Consider the following 18761-nt stretch of genomic DNA (forward strand, 5'->3'; position numbering starts at 1 on the left):
CAAAGAGCCCTCCCATCACAGTGGGGGAAGGTTGCCCACTGCATGCGTGAAATAAAAGCACACACACCAGCTTGCCAGACTTCTGTTCTTTTCACAGGGAATTGGGGAGCATGGCGGATCCAGCTGGCTGACACAAGAATGAAAATGCCTCAGCTTAGGGGGAGAAGCAATTTCAAATTTAGGAATAAAGTTTTATCAAGTTGGAAGGCTCACTTTCTGCGGCTTTGTAAAATCTAAAACATCCACGTGGGAGGCATGTATGAACAGCCTCAATGCTGGGGGCATGGCGATGACGGAAAATGTGTGCCCAGCTAAAGCAAACTCCACAATGAAAAAAGCTAAAAAAATGTAACCTGTATTATATACACTTGTGTGATTTCTCTTGCTCTTAGGGTTATCACCCATTTAAAAGGAATCTGAAGTCAAGTGAAAGGGTTTTAATCAATTAACCATATGTGAGCTATCTGAAGGAATAAGAGCCCTGTTTCCTAGTTCTAGGAAACACATTTATATCTTATGCAAATGTCACAGAAGAGGTATTCCCTGTGAGAGAAAAGGGAGAATGCCTCTAAGATGGGCTTCATTTGTAAAGAACACTTTTTTTAAAATGTACACTAAATGTGCTGTCCAATTAACTGGGGACACTTTTGTTAGTCTATCAAAACTTGGTCAATTAGTTACTGTGGCCAGCGGCCAATCATCACAGCCCCCATTCTGCTCAATTTCATGGAGCCATTTGAATCTTAAAGGTTAAAGTTCAAACTATTTGACATAATTCCAGTTTAATTTTAAAAGCTATGCTGCATAACTAGCCATGGCAAGTGAAAGGAAACTAAGTGGCACACAAAAAACCTAGCTATTCATATGCAGCAACTCTCTTTGCCATAATATGGGCTAGAAGCCTTTTTGTGTGTGTGTGTGTGTGTGTGTAATGGAGCTGAGATTGAAATGTGGAAAAGCAATGATCAAGTCGCTCTAATTCTGTGCTCGTGAAAAACCGCAACCTACACACAGCTTTACTTATAGAGAATGAGCTCACAGTCCCTCTAGGCCAGTATTCACACCTTTTCCTGCCCATTACGGAAGTTTCCCAGACCAGCTAGCAGAGACCCGTCTAAACCAGAGTTCCCATAGGTTCAGCTTGGGACACTGTGAATACAAACCTTCTGCTCTACCACTAAGCAAGGGGAGAGGAGGTGATCCAGTACCACTGACCGCCATCACAGGGGCCCAAAGCAAGTGACGCACAAAAACTGTTTATTTTAACAAAAATATTGTAAAGAGAGGACATCAAAATAATAATAATAATAATATTAAAGTTAAGCCTTTAAGGTCAAGAACTGCAACTATGGAGCGAGAGGTGGAAAGTCCTTAAGAGAGCAAGCTCCTTCTCTCCCTAGGAAACCAAGACCCCCGCAGAGCTGGCTTTGGCGCCTGCCCCCTCGGGACTTTCCTTGGAAGGAGCTTTCTGTTCATCCTCGCCCATTAGGCGGATATTGTGTTTTTCCCGGAATTCGTTCAGCTCCCGGCCTTTTGTCTGCAGCTGCTGGCTCAGTGTCTCTATGATCTTGCTGATCTGTGGGGCCAAAGAAGAGCGGTGAAAGAGAGTCAGAATGTCATGTGGACAGGTTAAGAGCTCTCTAAAGGAATAGCAGAGGGGGGGCTTCCCACTTTCTGTATCTTCCATCTAGAGAAAACACCAGGGGCATTTTGTATGTTTCACTGACAGGTAGCATGGCACCCTTTGATTTTGCCAGATTCGAGCATTTAGCCTTGTGTGACTATTGATGATCCCTCATTGGGGGCTGTGTGCGCGCTGTGGGATATCATTTGTCAAGGAGACATAAAGAATCAAGCGTTGGTTGACATGTAACACAACCTTTTATTTTTGCTTCTATGCTGCCGCTCCAAAAAAGGGTCCTTATTTTCTGTGTGTCTGCCAGGGACTGTGAGCAAAGGAAGAACTGGGGGTGGAGATTGCAAATCTACAAGCTTTGCAAAATACAAGAATCTCTGAAAGGACACCCCTCCACATTTTAAACCTTGCAGGCCTTAAAATTGTGCATTGGGAGTGTTATGCAACATATTTGTGTTAGAGTAACCAATGGTGGCAAGGAAAGATGGGTAGGTAAGTTGCAAGGGTGCCATTCTTTATGGCCAGTATGAAAACGGGCACTCTGGCAGCTATCAATCACTAGTAGGGGACCAGGCAGAAGGTTCTTGTAAGTTGGAAGGAGAAGGGGGGAAAGAATAACAACTTCTTAGTTCAGGGGCGGTGCAAGAAGTCTGGAATCTGCCCACCCCGAACAGACACGTTACCTGATCTTTGTTGTTTTCTAAGGCGGGAAGAACCTCCTTGACGGTGCGTTCCACTAACACTCCCCCCACCATCCGGTAGCACTTCCTAGTTGGGTCGACTTCCCGGAGAGTTTCGATAACCAACCTGCGAGGAAGAGGACACGTGGAAGATCAGTGCATCCTGCGACAGCCTGCGATAAAGACATCCCTCACTCTAGAAATCGACCCAGCTAAGAGCCATGCCCGCCAGAAGCCCTCCAGCCGCAGAGGAAAGCATTTGTGCTCAATGCCCCACAGCTCAAAGAAAGCTGCATCACTCACTGCATTTCTATCACAGTAAAGGCTGCAAGATGGCACCTAAGATACAGGCTGGGGTCACTATAACTATTTTAGGGAGTTACTGTCTCCAAGGCCTAATGCACACTTTTATTTCTGGGGATTACAGCCTGCATTTCCAAAATACAATTTCAACAAGATTTTAAGAAACATTAAAAACATCAAATGAACACATGAAGCTGCCTTATACTGAATCAGACCCTTGGTCCATCAAAGTCAGTATTGTCTACTCAGACCGGCAGTGGCTCTCCAGGGTCTCAAACAGGTGCCTTTCACACCACCTACTTACCTAGTCCCTTTAACTAGAGATGCCGGGGATTGAACCTGGGACCTTCTGCATGCCAAGCAGATGCTCTACCACTGAGCCACAGCCCCTCCCCAAATATACAGAGGAACAATTAAATTTAAAAAACATGAATAACCAACAAAAGTCTTAACCCTCCCTTCCCCAACCTAGAGACTAGCTTCCAAAAACCAACAGAAAGAGAAGTTTTCCTCCTTCTGCCGCACAGCTAGGCAGGGCATCTGAACACAGCAAAAGAGTAGGTGCTGTTTCTTGCAGAGGTCAGCCTGCCCTATAAGCTGGTACTTGAAACAGGACCTTTTCTGCCAATCTCTGACCATATGCCTATGTTAGTTTCATAAAAGAGCCAGCATCCCATGAGATACACAGAACCCAGACTATGCATGCAGCAGAATGAGATGGAGGCAAAGCCCTGAGGGGGTAGAACAGAGAATAGTGTTTTAGACTATGGGTGTGGGATTGTATTTTTGAAAGTCTGCAGGTGTTAAAATAGCAAGTCTCCCTGCAAGCAGAAAACTAGCAAGGCAGGAATCTGGCTGGGACACAATCTCTCTCCTGGATGTGCTATGGAAGCAGGGCGTGCTCCCCCATATCATCTCCCCTCCCACTGCAGCATTACTGCCCACTCACCCACCTCACTACCACCTCATTCTGGTACACATGCAGTCCAGTATCCGCAGGATTGCAATGACACAATGAACAAACTGTAAAGCACAACTAAACTATTAAAATCCCTGCCCAATACATACTTGTGTTCATTCAGCTCCATCTCTATCTCAGCTGCCTTGGAGGCCAGGCCTCGCTGTTCCTGACGCAGGCGGTTAAACCCAGCCACCACCTGAAGGGAGAAAAGTCAGATGTAGGCCACTGGATTGAAATACCCTCTTCCATCCCCAGCAACAACCCAATTTAACCATGCAAGAGTAGTTTTTTTGACATTGGTCCTGTTTATCCCTATCCTGATATTCTCTTTCTACCATCAAACTTCATATGAGCTAGGAACTTGGCTTAATTTTACTGATATTGCGTGACACTGGTGTGAGTCCTCCTCATCAGCCAAAGAGAAAGATTAGGCTAGCGGGTCCTTGGAACAACTATCCACCACCCTGTCTCATGGTCCCTCGCCTTTCCCTTCACAGTCCACATAGGACTGACACACTGGGCATTTGACTGTTTCAGACACTTGATGCATTCGTACAGACATTTTCCCCCACCTGTTTCTAAACTGCTGCAGCTTTTGGACCATTCACATGATGTCATCTCTTTTCAAGCATTCCCCATCCTCAGTACATTCTCCCTAAAACTTGATTGGTATGAAGAAGAGTTGGTTTTTATATGCCAACTTTCTCTGCCTCTTAAGGGACACTCAAACCGGCTTACAATCACCTTCCCTTCCCCTCTCCACAACAGACACCCTGTGAGGTAAGGTGGGGCTGAGAGAGCTCTAACAGAGCTGTAACTTGCCCAAGGTCACCCAGCTGGCTTTGTGTGTAGGAGTGGGGAAACAAATCCAGTTCACCAGATTAGCCTCTGCCACTCATGTAGAGGAGTGGGGAATCAAACCCGGTACTCCAGATCAGAGTCCACTGCTCCAAACCACCCCTCTTAACCACTATACCATGCTGGCTGATCCAGAAAGAACACAAATCCCAGCACATTAGCAAGTCATATGAATGGGAAGGTGTACATTTTCAAAGGTCCTGTCCACATGGGTGCCATGTTCCATTAGCCCCTCGAGACCACCATTTTCCCTGCTGTGCCACCAAAGGCAACAACATGTAATTACTGTTTCCCTATAGTGCCATAATATTGTGACAACCTTGTGTCACAGTCTTCTAGTTCCTTCGAATTACTTTAATCTTTTAATTGCCTAATGAAAAGTGGGAATTCAGAGAAACTAGTTGGTCATGGCAACAGACAGTTGTAATGCAATTGATGATTTTTTAGAAAGTCCTCCAGTAGCGTGGCGGGGGGGGGGGGGGGGCAATGCAGGGAAAATAGCAGCTGGCCAAGAAAAGTGTGCACAAAACTACTATGCTCCAGTGTCAGTGTGCATTCTCACTGGGTGGATGCAGCTCTTGTCAGCCAACTAGTTAACAGATCACCCTTCAACTGCAGCGAAATATTCCAAAAAGATGAGAAAGTCACTCTATAGGTGGTAAGTTTCCCTTATTGTTTCATAATGCCCAAACCTTTTGTCACATGACCCAAAAGCCAACCCAAGCCTTCCAGCTCCATCCAAGGAGCTTCCCCTTCATTTGATCTGCACCCCAGTCCTCACCTTCTTAAGGCCTTACATAGCCTCAGCTTTGCCACTGAACCTAATTTCACTGGACAGAGGTAGATCTCATTTAGTTGTTACTTTAAGATGCTTGTAGCGGCCAGAGATGCTCACGACTTTCACGACCTCAAAACATTTGAGTTGAGGACTGCTATTCACAAGAAACTCTGGCTTAAACAAAAAAAAAATCCAAAGCTTTGCTCCTGCTCAGAGGCCCTCTTTTTCCTGCATTTAAATTTTCCCAGAGACAGAGAAACAAATAATGGGCTAAACGGGCCGGCTAAATGTTAACTTGGCAGATATCCAGAGATACTTTCCGATTCACCACAACCTCATGCCTTCAAGAATAATTCGAAATAGATGCAGGCTTACATGGCACCACACCGTAGCGCGACCTTTCTCAAAGACCTAACCCATCCCACGGCTATCCAAAACAGGCCTTTCCAACCCTGCGCAGACCCCATCGCTGTCCCTTCTCCCCGATTTCAAAGGCCAGGCTTTGCAGAACGCCCTCGATGACATCAGACCCCCACATTCTGTACATGCCCAAAGGCGCTCCTGTCTTTCCCCCGATGTCCCAGCTATGTAAGACTACGGAAGAGCTTGGCTTGTACTGGACCCTGCGTACCACACTTACGCGAGGCCCCGCACTCTGCCTATGCCTAGGGGCACCCCCGTCCCCCATGGCTTCACCACGCCTGCCCCTCCGCTTGACTTTCCCCCCTGCTTCGCCCACCCCGTCCCGCACCTGCTCGGCTGTCATGGGCTTGGCGGCGCCTCCTCCGCCGGAAGGAGCCGCCGGGCCGCTTTTGCTCTTGCCGCTCTCCGCCATCTTCCTTCCCAGGCTGAGAGAGGAAGAAACGCGCAGCGCGAGCCTAACGGCACTCCAACTTCCGGGGGCCGGAGACCACGAGCGCGCTCGTGACCGGAAGTTTTTGTTTCCACGGATTCACTTCCGGGCCGCCGTCTCCAGCAGAATGATTTTTATATTTTAAAGATGTTTATACTCTGTTTTTACATATATATATATATACACATATATTTTGATATTTTATGTTATATATATATATATATATATATATATATAGATAGATAGATAGATAGATAGATAGATAGATAGATAGATAGATATAGATATTTTATGTTCTAATTTTATATATATGTGTGTGTATGTGTATGTGTGTATATGTGGGATGTGTAAGAAAAACAGTATAGTCTAACTTAAACTAAACAAAGCAAGTGATTTTTCGTATCTGGAACAGGGTAGCATAAAAAAACAACATGTGACCACGGAGATGAGATCAGAGTTAAGGTAGATTTGAAAGGAAAAATATTCAAATACTCTTGGAACAAAGGGTTTTAAAAGAGTATATATAAAATATAAAGGGCGGGGTTTTGTTAGGAGAAACTTTCACTTTTAAACCCAAAAAGGGCTGAAATTCTCTCCTCTTTGCCTTAGCAAAATAAAAAAGCTTTTTTCCCCTTTGCTTCTAAAACCTGGCGTCATCTCTACTTTGTGGTAATAAAATCTGTCCACAAAGGAAAGTGTAAATACATCCAACATATATATTTTATATAGATGTTTTATGTATATATATTTTATGTTCTAATTTTATATGTGTGTGTGTGTGTGTGTGTGTGTGTGTGTGTGTGTGTGTGTGTATAGAGAGAGAGAGAGAAATCTATATATAGATATTGTATATATTTTAAATATTTTTCCTCTTTTATATTCCTAGAAAGTTACTGGTTACAATATTAATTAAAATATACTTGAGAAGTTCTGATTCCTCCCCCCCAATAAACTTTCTGGAGTCCAGGTTCCCCATCAACCCATCTTTGTTAAGGGCGCCTGGTAAAGAATTATACTCTCTACGTTAACTAGAGCGGCGAAAATACGTAAAATGAAATCGTCAGAAAGAACCCAACGAAGTGGCTGCAGAGACTGATGATGGGAACCGCTCCCCCCCCCTTCGTGCAGTTCCAAAGTCGCCATTTTTGTTGAGGGCACAGCGGTTTGCCTCCGACTGCCATCTTTGTCCCGGGCCTTGGTTGCCTTGCGACGCCGACTTAGCGCGTGATTCCCCTGTGTTCTATAGCAAAGCGCACTGTGTCGGCCATCTTTATTACGGGCGCCTGTGACTAGGAAGAGCCATCTTTGATAGAGGCACTGGTCGACTTCCTGCTCGGACTTTCGATCCCGGCCTTGGGGGTGTTCTCCGGCGCTTCTCTTTTTCTGCTCATGTACGCGGGGGGTGGGGGGTAGGAAGGGGGGGCAGGAGAGGGGTCACTGTGTGGGCGAAGGAAGGGCTTTGCTCGGTTTGAAGGATATGGGGGGGGGGCGGGTGATGTGTCTGAAGACAAACTTCTGGTTGACTTGAGGATGAAGAGATTCAGCAAGTCGAGGGGAGAGAGCGAGCCTAATCCGGGGGCGCGGGTAGGGAGGACCAGGAGAACGCAAGGCTGAGCGAACCGGGTCGCTGTTCTGTGGAACTCCTTGCAACTGGATGCTGGACGGGCAGTTGCTTTGGTTGCCCCCTTTAAATTATTCATGTTGACCTTTGACAGCAGCCCGAGGCACAGAAACGCAATTGGCAATGCCTCTCCCCTCCCCGGTATTTAATCTGCCCAGGTTCCTAACATTTCCCTTTCTAGGAATGCTTAGAGAAACGGGTGGTTTAAACACAGCCACAATTGCTTGTGCCACCTCACTGGATGGGTGGGGGACTGGCTGGCATACAGCGCCTTTTCTTAACTGGGACTGCTAACAAAATGCCTGAGCATGATCTGATGGGGGAAGTACCATCAAGTCGCAGCCATTTTACGGCAACCCCATCGGATTTTCAAGGCATGATTTGTTCAGAGGTGGTTTGCCATTGCCTGCCTGTACACAGAGACCTTGGTATTCCATTGTGGTCTCCCATCCAAATACTGTCCGAGGTCAACCCTGCTTGACTTCCAAGCTCTAATGAGATTGGGCTGGCCTGGGCCATTTAGGTCAGGGGTATGATCTGATTTAGCAAATGAAAGGCTGTTTGTCTCAGAGCTTTGGAAAAACTACCCGATTTCTCATTCTTGTCACTTTTAGGCTGAGAAGAGTGGTCCAGGAACATCCGCAGACCTTGCTCAAGGGCTTCTTCCTTCCCAGGCCCTGGAAGCAGTTTTGGCAGATCAAAAGCCAAACACCTGGCCATAGGTAATTAGCCATGTATAAGCTCAGGGCCAGGATGCAATAGCCACAAAGGCTGATCAATAGCTCAGTTTACAGCCCTTCTCTCTTCAAAATACTTTTGTAATGCTGAAAGTGATTTGTGAGTGTCAGACTAGGATTTGGGAGGCTGCAGGTTCAAATCCCCATTCTGTCATGGAAGCTTGCTGGATGACCCTGGGCTAGTCACATGCTCTGAGTCTAACCTACCTTAGGGTTGTTGTGAGGATAGAACGAAGGAGAGGATGATGCTGTTAAGCTACCTTGGGTTCCAAGGATGTATAAAAGAAGTAAATGAATAAAAACATTTGAACCCAGGTCACTCTGTACCTACACCATGTAACTAGTTTGTATCTCAGTACGTATTTGGGCGATATATTCTGGAAAAAGAGTATTTTTTAAAGAACACAACTAACAAGTATTCCAAATAAATATAATATTGCATTAACAGTTTTTATGGTCGAAACAGCTATTTTGAGTTTACACAGGTCTTAAACACTAACTGAGGGTGGGGGTCTTAGGCATGTATTTCATACAATTTTTAAAAATGCTCCACTTGTAATAGATGATCAGTGTTTAGAAATCTGAGTTAACTTTGTTGTTCTGAAGCAATACCGCTTGAACCACATGATTTATTAGTTAGAAAACCACTGACCGTCTCCTGCTCATTTTCTCAGACTCTCTGCTGCCCCCTGTGGATACAGAGCCATGTCTGCAGGTGCCAGACCCCTGAAGCCACTCATCGCAGTCTGCCAGGCGACCTCGACCCCCGACAAAGACCATAACATGGAATGCTGTTCACGCCTCATCCAGGAGGCCGCCCAGCGGGGCGCCTGCGTCGTCTTCCTCCCTGAAGCTTTTGACTTCATTGGCAGCAGCACGGAAGAGACCCTCACCCTGGCTGAGCCCCTGGAAGGAGAGCACATCCAGCATTATGCCGGCCTAGCCAGGTAGGGCTCCTGGGGTTTCCCGGTGAGGAAAGAGCTTGCAGAAGATCATCTCTATGCCAGAGACAGCCATGTTCTATGGGTGCAGTAGAAGAATGGCTGGGTGGGAGTATGCAGGGTGGTCCACCCAAGGGAGCTTCTCGGGGAAAACAGTGAAGCGTCTGCTCCTTTCCAGGCTGCCCTCCCCCCAATTGGTCAGGGGTTGGTGCTGGGGCCTTCTGCCCCAACAGTCAGGAGTGGGCAAAGTACCCTGGCAGCTGCCCTGTGACCGCCTGAGAGCCTTTTAAAAGGAGACATGTGGTTGGATCCAGACTAGTTTTCTTCAAGCACAAGGCTCTAGAAATCTTGTTCCTGGGGAACGGGATTCCCCTAGGGCAGAAGTTCAGGGGGCATTTTAGGCTGCAGGAGAAGGAGGCAGGCAAAAAAATTTGCAACCTTGTAAATATTTAGTCTGGATCCAAGCCATACCTTTGATTCATCCAGCCTGGTATTTTCTACTCTGCCCACTGACATTAGCGTCTTCTCAGGTACTTTTCCTGCCAGCCATTGAGTCTCTTTTACACTCTAAGGCCTGCAGCGAGACAGCAGGAGCTCAGATCATTTCCCCCATGGTTTCTTCTTTTCCCCCATCTCCTCTGCCAGAGAATGTGGGGTCTGGCTGTCCCTGGGAGGTTTCCACGAGAGAGGCAGCGATTGGGAGAGCACGCGCCGAATCTACAACTGCCACCTCCTCCTGGATCCCAAAGGTGAGAAAGCTTCCTTGGTACTGGACCCTTTCTCCCTAAGTTGGGCCATGTTTCTTGAATGCTGTGGATCAGTGTTCCTTATCTAATCTTCCTCTATCTTCCATGCCCTTCTCCAGAATCTTCTCCCACTGCTGAACACATGCAGCTCTTTGCTGTGTACCTAAGGAACTATGTCTTGGAGCACTTATTCAATACTGGCATTAGAGGGAAAGCAGAGTGCGGCATTAGATGCCCTTCTTAGAGCCAGCCAGGCAAGAAGGAAGCCACGGCGGTCAGAAGCGCCCGTATGTCCCATGTCTCCCTGCGGCTTCCACGGTGTGCATCCTAGGGTTGCATTCCAGAGTTAGGTCTGTTTCGTTGTGGCAGTAAAAACAAGTGTCTTGTGGCTCTTTAAGAGATTCACAAAATTGTATTCTAACCTGCTTTTCAGCCAGAATATCTCCAAGGATTAAATAACCATACTAGTGGCATTAAAATTCAGCTCAACCGTTCCTGGGGAGGGAGGAATGCTCGTCTTGAGCTGGCTCCAGGCATGGTGGAAGGCAGTCTGGCTACTTCCTGCCCTTCCTCTGATGGCCTCAATATGCACTTGACTCTTGGAACCTTCTACCATGACTAGATTAGGCTTGAAGGTGCCGCAGGGTTCTCATTACAGTAGGTTTGGTGATCTATTTAGTTCATTTATAGCCCACCTCTCTCCCCAAGGAGGACCCAAAGCAGTTTACATTGTTCTTCCTCTCCTCGGTTTTATCCTCACAACTACCCTGTGAGGTAGGTTAGGCTGAGAGCACGTGGCTGGCCCAAGATCATCCAACAAGCTTCCGTAGCAAGAGAGATTTGAACCTGGGTCTCCCAGATCCTAGTCCAACACTTTTAACCCCTACACCACACTGGCTGATTGAAATGCAAAACATCTGCTGAAGGAAAGTGCTTCTGGTTGTATTTGCATCTTTGAACTTTCCCTCCTCCCATTTTCCCAAGAGATCTTGCCCCACAAAACCCTTGAGCAGCTGGGTTTGGAGGCCCGCAGCTGCCAGGACATTCCTTTCTCCACCTTTTTTGATGGTGCTATACCTTTAGCACGACAACGCTTTTGTTGTGATCCTTGGTCCATGTTAAAAGGCTATTTTGTACACCCCACAAATTTCCCACGGCTGGCTTTAGGAACCCTGGTGGCAGCTTACAGAAAGACTCACCTCTGTGACGTGGAGCTGGAGGGACGGGTGTCCATGAAGGAAAGCACCTTTACCAATGCAGGTTGGGAGATTGTGTCCCCTGTCAGCACCCCGGCTGGAAAGGTATGTGCAAGATCCTTGGGATGGCTATTAGCTAAAGTATTTTCCTCCCTTTGCAAAGTCCTTGAGTTTGAGACAAAGAAACCACCTCTGTTGGAAGTCAATACACTTCAAAATGTATCCAGATGTTAAAGATCACATTCTTTATCCCAGAAATCTGTGCAGGTTAAGTGGACAGGGAGACCTTGGGAGCCCAAGCTTGTAGCCCTCCTAACCTTGGCCCTTCCCTCAGCTCAGGGGAGAATTCCCTGCCCCACTAACCACCTGCTAGCTCAGGAAGAGAGCGGGGCATCATCCCTGCAGGAAGGTACCTTCGACTTGGTCTATCAAAGTCAGTCTTCTCTACTCTGACTGGCTAGCAGCTCTCCTAAGTTTTCAGACGGAGGTCTTCCACATCACCTACTACCTGAGATTCTTTTCAACTGGGGATGCAAGAGGCTGGACCTGGGAGTTTCTGCAAACAAAGCAGATGCTCTGCCTCTGAGCCACGGCACCTGTGATCTGGTGGTATTCTGTTCTGAGCCAGGAGAATGGAGCTGAGGGTCATCATGCTCACCAGAATAAGGAGCAATGGTCAAAGCGGCAGGCAAATCTGTGGATTCCTCCCCCGAAGGTATGATAGTATTGTCCCCTTGAGTGACAAGAGGAAGAGATGAGAATGATGAGTGGCTTGGTATCAGATTTAAACCAGTAACTTGTTAATGTGCAGCTTGAATGTGTAGCCGTTGCGCTGTTAAAACCTCTCCCCCAATATGCACTCCAAAATGAAATCCATTCACAGATCTCTATCACTGACAGCAGACTTACATCCTTCTAAGTCCACTGAAGTCAACAGTCTTAGAGTAGAATCATAAGAGTTGGAAGGGGCCATACAGACCATCTAGTCCAACCGCCTGCTTAATGCAGGATCAGCCTAACATAAGAACGGCCCTGCTGGATCAGACCAAGGCCCATCAAGTCCAGCAGTCTGTTCACACAGTGGCCAACCAGGTGCCTCTAGGAAGCCACTAACAAGACGAGTGCAGCAACACCATCCTGCCTGTGTTCCACTGCACCCAAAATAATAGGCATGCTCCTGAGCATCCCTGACAAATGTTTGTCCAGTCTCTGCTTGAAGACTGCCAGTGAGGGGGAGCTCACCACCTCCCTAGGTAGCTGATTCCACTGTAGAACAAATCTTACAGTAAAAAATTTCCCCCTAATATCCAGCTGGCACCTTTCTGCCCGCAGTTTAAACCCATTATTGCGAGTCCTATCCTCTGCTGCAACAGGAACAGCTCCCTGCCCTCCTCTAAGTGACAGCCCTTCAAATACTTAGAGAGCAGTCACGTCCCCCCTCAATCTCTTCTTCTCCAGACTGAACATTCCCAAGTCCCTCAGCCTTTCCTCGTAGAGCTTGGTCTCCAGGCCCCGATCATCCTCGTTGCTCTCCTCTGCACCTGCTCCATTCTCCCCACATCCTTTTGGAAGTGAGGCCTCCAGAACTTCGCACAATACTCCAGGTGTAACTCTGCTTAGGATACCAATGTTGGAGATGTAAACCACCTGCAGGCTTTCCCACCTTGACCCAGGAATTGCCCAAGGTGGTTTGCAAAACACAATGTTGGAGGAGACCCGTTGTTACAAGGAAGCAACATTGGTGTGGCCACCTCTGGTCCTCAGTTTTGGTCCGAGCCCATTTCCCCAGCCCTCCCCTGCTGCATTAATCCAGGAGCTCTGTTCTGAGATCCTGGCCAGCTTCCCACTTGTTCTGGTTTCCTTTTAGGTTGGCCTGGCCATCTGTTATGACCTACGTTTCCCAGAAATGTCACTCGCTCTGGCCCAGGAAGGGGCAGAGATTCTGACCTATCCGTCTGCCTTCACGGTGACAACAGGCTCCGCCCACTGGGAGGTAAGAAGCTCTGGTGCCGAGGCAGGGGATCCTCTGATCCCCCGTAATCTTTTTGAGAAAAACGTTTATCTGCATCGGTGGGCAGTGTGTGGGGGGGGTTCCCCAGATCCTGACTGTCCTTCCCCAGGTGCTGCTACGAGCTCGCGCCATCGAGACCCAGTGCTACGTGGTAGCAGCCGCTCAGACAGGCAAGAACCATGAGCGCCGCACCTCCTACGGCCACGCCATGATAGTGGACCCCTGGGGCAGCGTCATCGCCCAGTGCCAAGAGGGACCGGGCCTCTGCTATGCCGAGATTGATCTGGCTTACTTGCGCCGCATCCGGCAGGAGATACCGGTCTTTCGCCACCGCCGGACCGACCTCTACGGCCGGGTGGCCCCCCTGAAGAGCCCTGCAACGTCATGACCAGGCAGCCTGCCTGTCGCACCAAGGACTCTCCGCTGCTGCCGGACTGGCCTCCAGAATCTGGGGGTAGTAACCCCGTGATTATGAGGAAAGGAGCAGCCTCTGTCTTCCCTGGATGTAATCAATAAGCACTGTTGATCTGTGCACCACCAAAGAGCTGCGGTACTTGTGGGAGTTGGTATAGGGACGGATGGACAAACTGATCATCCATATGTGCCAGATTAAGAAATCTTTGCCCCTGTCCCTGGTAGAAAACCAAGTGCTTACTCCTGCTCAATTCTGCCATTACGGGAAATATAATCTTGGTCACAGATCCCTTCTGTGCCTCTGCACTACGGCGGGTTCCAGTAGATCACTGTTCACCTAAATAAACCTTCACTGCCACTTTACATTCCTTCAGGACCATGATCCCCCCTTTGTCTCCTTTTCTAGTCACTATTTATAACAGAGTTGGAGAGGGGCCGTGGCTCAGTGGTACAGCCTCTGCTTGGCATGCAGAAAGTCCCTGGTTCAACCCCTGGCATCTCCAGTTAAAAAGATCAGGTAGTAGGTGACAGGAAAGAACTCTGCTTGAGGTCCTGTATAGCCGCTGCCAGTCTGAGTAGACAAGATTTACCTTGGTGGTCCGATTTGGTGTAAGGCAGCTTCATGCATTCATGTATGTTTTGAACTCAAGTCATGTTAGGAGGCGGAAGGTTGGCAGAAACTACATTTCTCCTCTGCAGGCATTGGGTAATTGGCACAAAATAACAATTCTGCCTCCAGATAGTCCAGATTCTGCAACCTGCACAACCCATATATCTTTCTTTACATGATTTCTACTTCTTTGCTAGTTGCAGGGAAGGGGGTGAGCATTGAATCCCCCTCCCCCACCCTCTGGAACTCATTCAGCAACATGCGTTGGCATCCAATAATTTGCCAGGTATTTCCATGTGCCCGTTTAAGAATATCAGTCTGTAAGAAACCTGTCCCCTAACTAAAACAACATGAGCAAGAAATTCTTAAGCATCTTGAGCTCTTTCACAGAGTTCCCGTGCAATCAAGATACATTATTTACACAGTAAATACACAAGGTGCTTTACAAGATGACAAGCCTTTGTCTGAAGTTTGCAGTCTGAGTTTCCAAGCTACTCCCCTCTTTCCGCTAAGTTACTAAGGTTTGTTCCATCCTTGATAGCCCAGGCTAGCCCAATCTCATCGGATCTCAGAAGCTAAGCAGGGTCAGCCCTGGTTAGTGGTTGGCTAGGGGACCACCAAGGAAGTCTAGGGTTGCTATGCAGAGGCAGGCAACGGGCAAACCATCGCTGAATGTCTCTTGCCTTGCAAACCACACAAGGTCGCCATAAGTTGGATGTGATTTGATGGCAAAAAAAAATCATCAAAAGAAAGAGAGCATTGATTAGGAAGAGCATCAGAAATGAAGGTATCAGCTAAGCAGCACAGAGGAAAAACGTATGCAGCAAAAATGCCCAACAAGATGAGAGGTTAGTGGAAAGGCAGACCAGGGACAGGAGATCTTTGCTGTCTTGGATGGGGTTACACTTCCGTTGAAAAGCCAAGTTCACAGCTTGGGAGTGCTGTACAGCTTGGGAGTGCTGTTTGACACAGTGGTCACCTTACCAAGCCAAGTGGCCGCGGTGGTTCAGGGTGCTTTTGCCCAGCTTCGGCTGGCTTGTCAGCTGTGCCTGTTCCTGGATCAGTCAGATCTAGACACAGTGATCCATACCAGTTACATCTAGACTGGACTACTACAATGTGCTTAGGGCTACCCTTGAAGAGCGTCCAGAAGCTGCAGCTAGTGCGGAATGCTGGGGCGAGACTGCTGGTCGGGGCCAGCTATCGGGGAGCCTATGACCCTAACACTACAGTGATTACCGATGTCAGAGGCCCCCTGCTCTGCAGACACCAAGGTGACAGCTCCCAGAAGTACTGGCAAAGCAAGATGCAGACCACCAGCAATAAAAGGCAGATTTTTTGTTTTTTTATTTTGAGAAAACAAAGCTACACTGGGATTATGACCAGTTATACTGGAAGTTCCTTTAAAAAAAAAATACAGAAGCCACGGAATTTTTTACACAAATTTGTGCCAGAATTGACCAGAGTTAATTGTGTGTACGCATGTGTGCCCGTGTGCACACAGGAGGAAGGGAAGGCGCTTTCGCACACTTGGCTGAAACACCCTCAAGGACCACTAAGAGTCGGCAGGTGCTCACACAAAGGCCGGGCTTTGACCCAAAGCGGGAGGTGGCCGGCTCTTGGGTTTTTCGAGCTAGCTGGGAGCAAGTTGGTTCGGGGCCAGGTTTATGTGGTCAGCAAGGCAGTGAAGCTTTCCCCGGACTGTACCAATTTGATCTGCAAGTGCAGAGGGGGTCGGCACTGTTTCAATGCTGGCCTGGCATGGCAAGGACATGGGTGACCTGGAACGTTTAGTGCATTTTTTTAGACTTTAAAAAAAAATTAAAAAGCTACGTTTGACAGGTTTACAGTAAACATGACCCAGAGGGGGAGAAGAGTAGAATCACAATGCACAGGAAGCTACCCAAAACGCCCCCTTTCTTTTCTGCGTGCAAGGAGCTTTTCATGGGGAAGCAGGTAAGTTCTTGATTGTCCCCCCCGGGGGGGGGGGTTGAAATGGTACAGTCCAGAAAAACATGCCATTTGTTCCCCACTGATGATGTAAACTGGCCCTCAGTTGGAATCCCCATTTGGTGCCACCTTTAGATGCAATTCGTCTACTCATTAACCAAGAAGGAGAAAACTACCCATTTGTACCAAAAGGAAGAATGTTTTGGTTGGGGGGGGGGGGGAAGAGACCCACAGAAGATTTTTGCCCAGAGACGGAGCAAGTCTAGCACGGATGCTGGACACCCAAGCGGCTCTCTCGAGTAGCCCCCCAAACCGAAGGTCACTTCACCGGCTTCCAGATTAATGTGATCCAGAAGAGGCGAATGAAAAACAAACGGGCAGCAAACAGAAAAACAAATTCGGAAACAATGCTTGTTTTTTTAAAAAAAAAATCCCACATGAAGATTAACTTGCATTCTCATTCTTGCTCCCTCCCCACCGCCACAACTTCATGTTATTTTTGTCAAGTATTGGCGTCTCCCTTCTCTGTGACCGGAGCCTGAAGCGATTATCACCTGGAATCGACAGGAAAAGGAACCTCACTGTACCAGCGTGAAGTGCTAAAGAGATATATATTTGTATATTTTTGGACAGGGAAGAGGTAACCCCCCCCAACACATCTGTGTTACCGAAACATAAAAGTGCCCTTCAGCTCCCCCAAATCCCACAACCGTTCGCGCGGATGACGTGATAGCTCCCTCGAGCTTTTACCGCCCCGACGTGTCTGCCCTTGCCCAGGACGGCGCCTGCCTTTATCTTCCTCCCACTCTCGCCTCAGCCCTCCGCTGAGGGGGTTCATCCCGAGGCTCTTTCCCACCCACCCCCACTCCTGGGAAGCTCCAACATCCTTTTAAAAAAATGCACCGTGAAATGTAAGGAACGCAGGAGGCGGCTGCCATGATGCTCAGCAGCACCAATGGAATGGAAGTCAGGGAACCCAAGAGCCTCCGCTGCCGCCTCTTCCCCTTGTCCCCCACAACCCCAAGTGTGCTTCTGACAAGAACTTTTTGATTTGCTCCCAAAGCCCTTCATGGAGAGCCGGGACAGAGCCAAATCCAGCTCTGGAAATTGGACGAGGGGTCCCCGCTTAAGGATAAGGGGAGCAAAAGAACAAGGAGATGATCCAGCTGTGGGGATTTCCAGACCGGGGTCTCTTGCCCTCCTGCCTCCGGTCCGACGCGACCGTTCGTGAACAGTGTGTGGCCCTTCCTTCCCCTGCTCCCATAATCCCAACTACCTCTTGGAAGAGGGTGGCGGCTGAGACGGTCCGTGGGGTTGCAGAGGGGAGAGGAAGGAGGTCCCGGGGAGCATTCCTTTCTCTGTCATCTTTGGAGGCAGACACTCCCTCTGACCAAAAACAAAAAACCGGCCGAGGGAAAGGCACACGCAGTGGATCAGAGAGGGGCCAACAGCTCGCACAGGACGCCTGGCCAAGGGTAAGTGCTAGGTGCAGGGGGTTGGGAGGGAGAATGCCTGGGGGCCATTCCAATTTAGTTTAGCTAGTTGGGTTTGGAGGAGGCTTCAGGAGCAGGACCCCAAATAAGCATCCTCGTCTCAAATAAGGACATCCCTTCCCCAGGAGAGCTGATTTTGAAGACGGCAGGAGCTGAGGTCAAAAGGTCTCTTCACCATCTTGCACAACAGACCCTCACACGTTCCACGAACAAGCTACTTCCTTCCAAGAGAGGGAACTCCCCACCCACCCCAATTCAATTGCATAACAGTTCATAAATCCAACCGGCAGAACCCACTGCCATCTTAAAGACAATGCTACATCGTGGAGGGGGGGTGGACAGACTTGATTTAAATCAAGAGCATCTTTCTGGTTCTCCTAGTCCAAGACACCAAATTCCTTACCCTCTCTGCACACACCCCAAACTCACAGCTTTGAAAGAAAACACTGGCATGAGATGCTTCCCTCACAAGAGCAGCTATGTTTGGGTTCATTTTTTTTCTTTTTTGAAATATAAAGAGACAAGTTGAAGTCTCACTTTCTAGGTCAGGCTATACCCACTTACTTAGATCTTTCTGGGCGATAGCTAACCGCGCTGAGGGGCAGTCTAATTTTTGGAGACAGACAGTACCAACAAAACAAAAAAACACACAAAAGAAAGTAGTAGTAGAAGTAGACAGTACAAGAGAACACGTGATAACAAAGGACAATGGACCTGGGGAGCTTCCAGCAAAGAGCCAAAAAACACTCTCCTGGGCTGTAGGGAATGGCCGCCTCCAACGAGCTCGTAAAGAGGGGCCTGGGACCGACTTCTCAGATATTTTTCCTGCCGCCCATTTTGGTTCCCAACCGGAGGGAGGGAAGAAATCAACCGTATTGATTTCCACATCGGCAGGTCTTAAGAGTTGCTCAGGATTTGACTCCAGGATATTCCCCCCTTTTTTTTTAAAGGAAAAAAAACAACCCCAATTCCA

At 48.2% G+C, this 18761-nt stretch overlaps 2 protein-coding genes across 2 annotated transcripts; one reads left to right on the forward strand and one right to left on the reverse strand.

Moving 5' to 3' along the window:
* Positions 1–1363: 1363 nt before the first annotated feature.
* PFDN2 (prefoldin subunit 2) lies at positions 1364–3798 on the reverse strand. The gene is made up of 3 exons (XM_056853822.1): positions 3688–3798; positions 2320–2443; positions 1364–1576 (listed from the first exon to the last, which is right to left on the reverse strand). The coding sequence occupies exons 1-3, from the start codon at positions 3705–3707 to the stop codon at positions 1397–1399; spliced, it is 324 nt and encodes a 107-aa protein (XP_056709800.1). The 5' UTR covers positions 3708–3798; the 3' UTR covers positions 1364–1396.
* Positions 3799–5734: 1936 nt separating this feature from the next.
* NIT1 (nitrilase 1) lies at positions 5735–13709 on the forward strand. Its single transcript, XM_056853451.1, has 7 exons — positions 5735–6150; positions 8305–8412; positions 9102–9374; positions 10014–10117; positions 11282–11415; positions 13178–13303; positions 13431–13709. Exons 1-7 carry the CDS (start codon positions 5735–5737, stop codon positions 13707–13709), a joined length of 1440 nt encoding a protein of 479 aa, XP_056709429.1.
* The last annotated feature ends 5052 nt before the right edge of the window (positions 13710–18761 follow it).

This window comes from Euleptes europaea, chromosome 7 (assembly GCF_029931775.1).
Source record: "Euleptes europaea isolate rEulEur1 chromosome 7, rEulEur1.hap1, whole genome shotgun sequence".
Classification (NCBI taxonomy): domain Eukaryota; kingdom Metazoa; phylum Chordata; class Lepidosauria; order Squamata; family Sphaerodactylidae; genus Euleptes; species Euleptes europaea.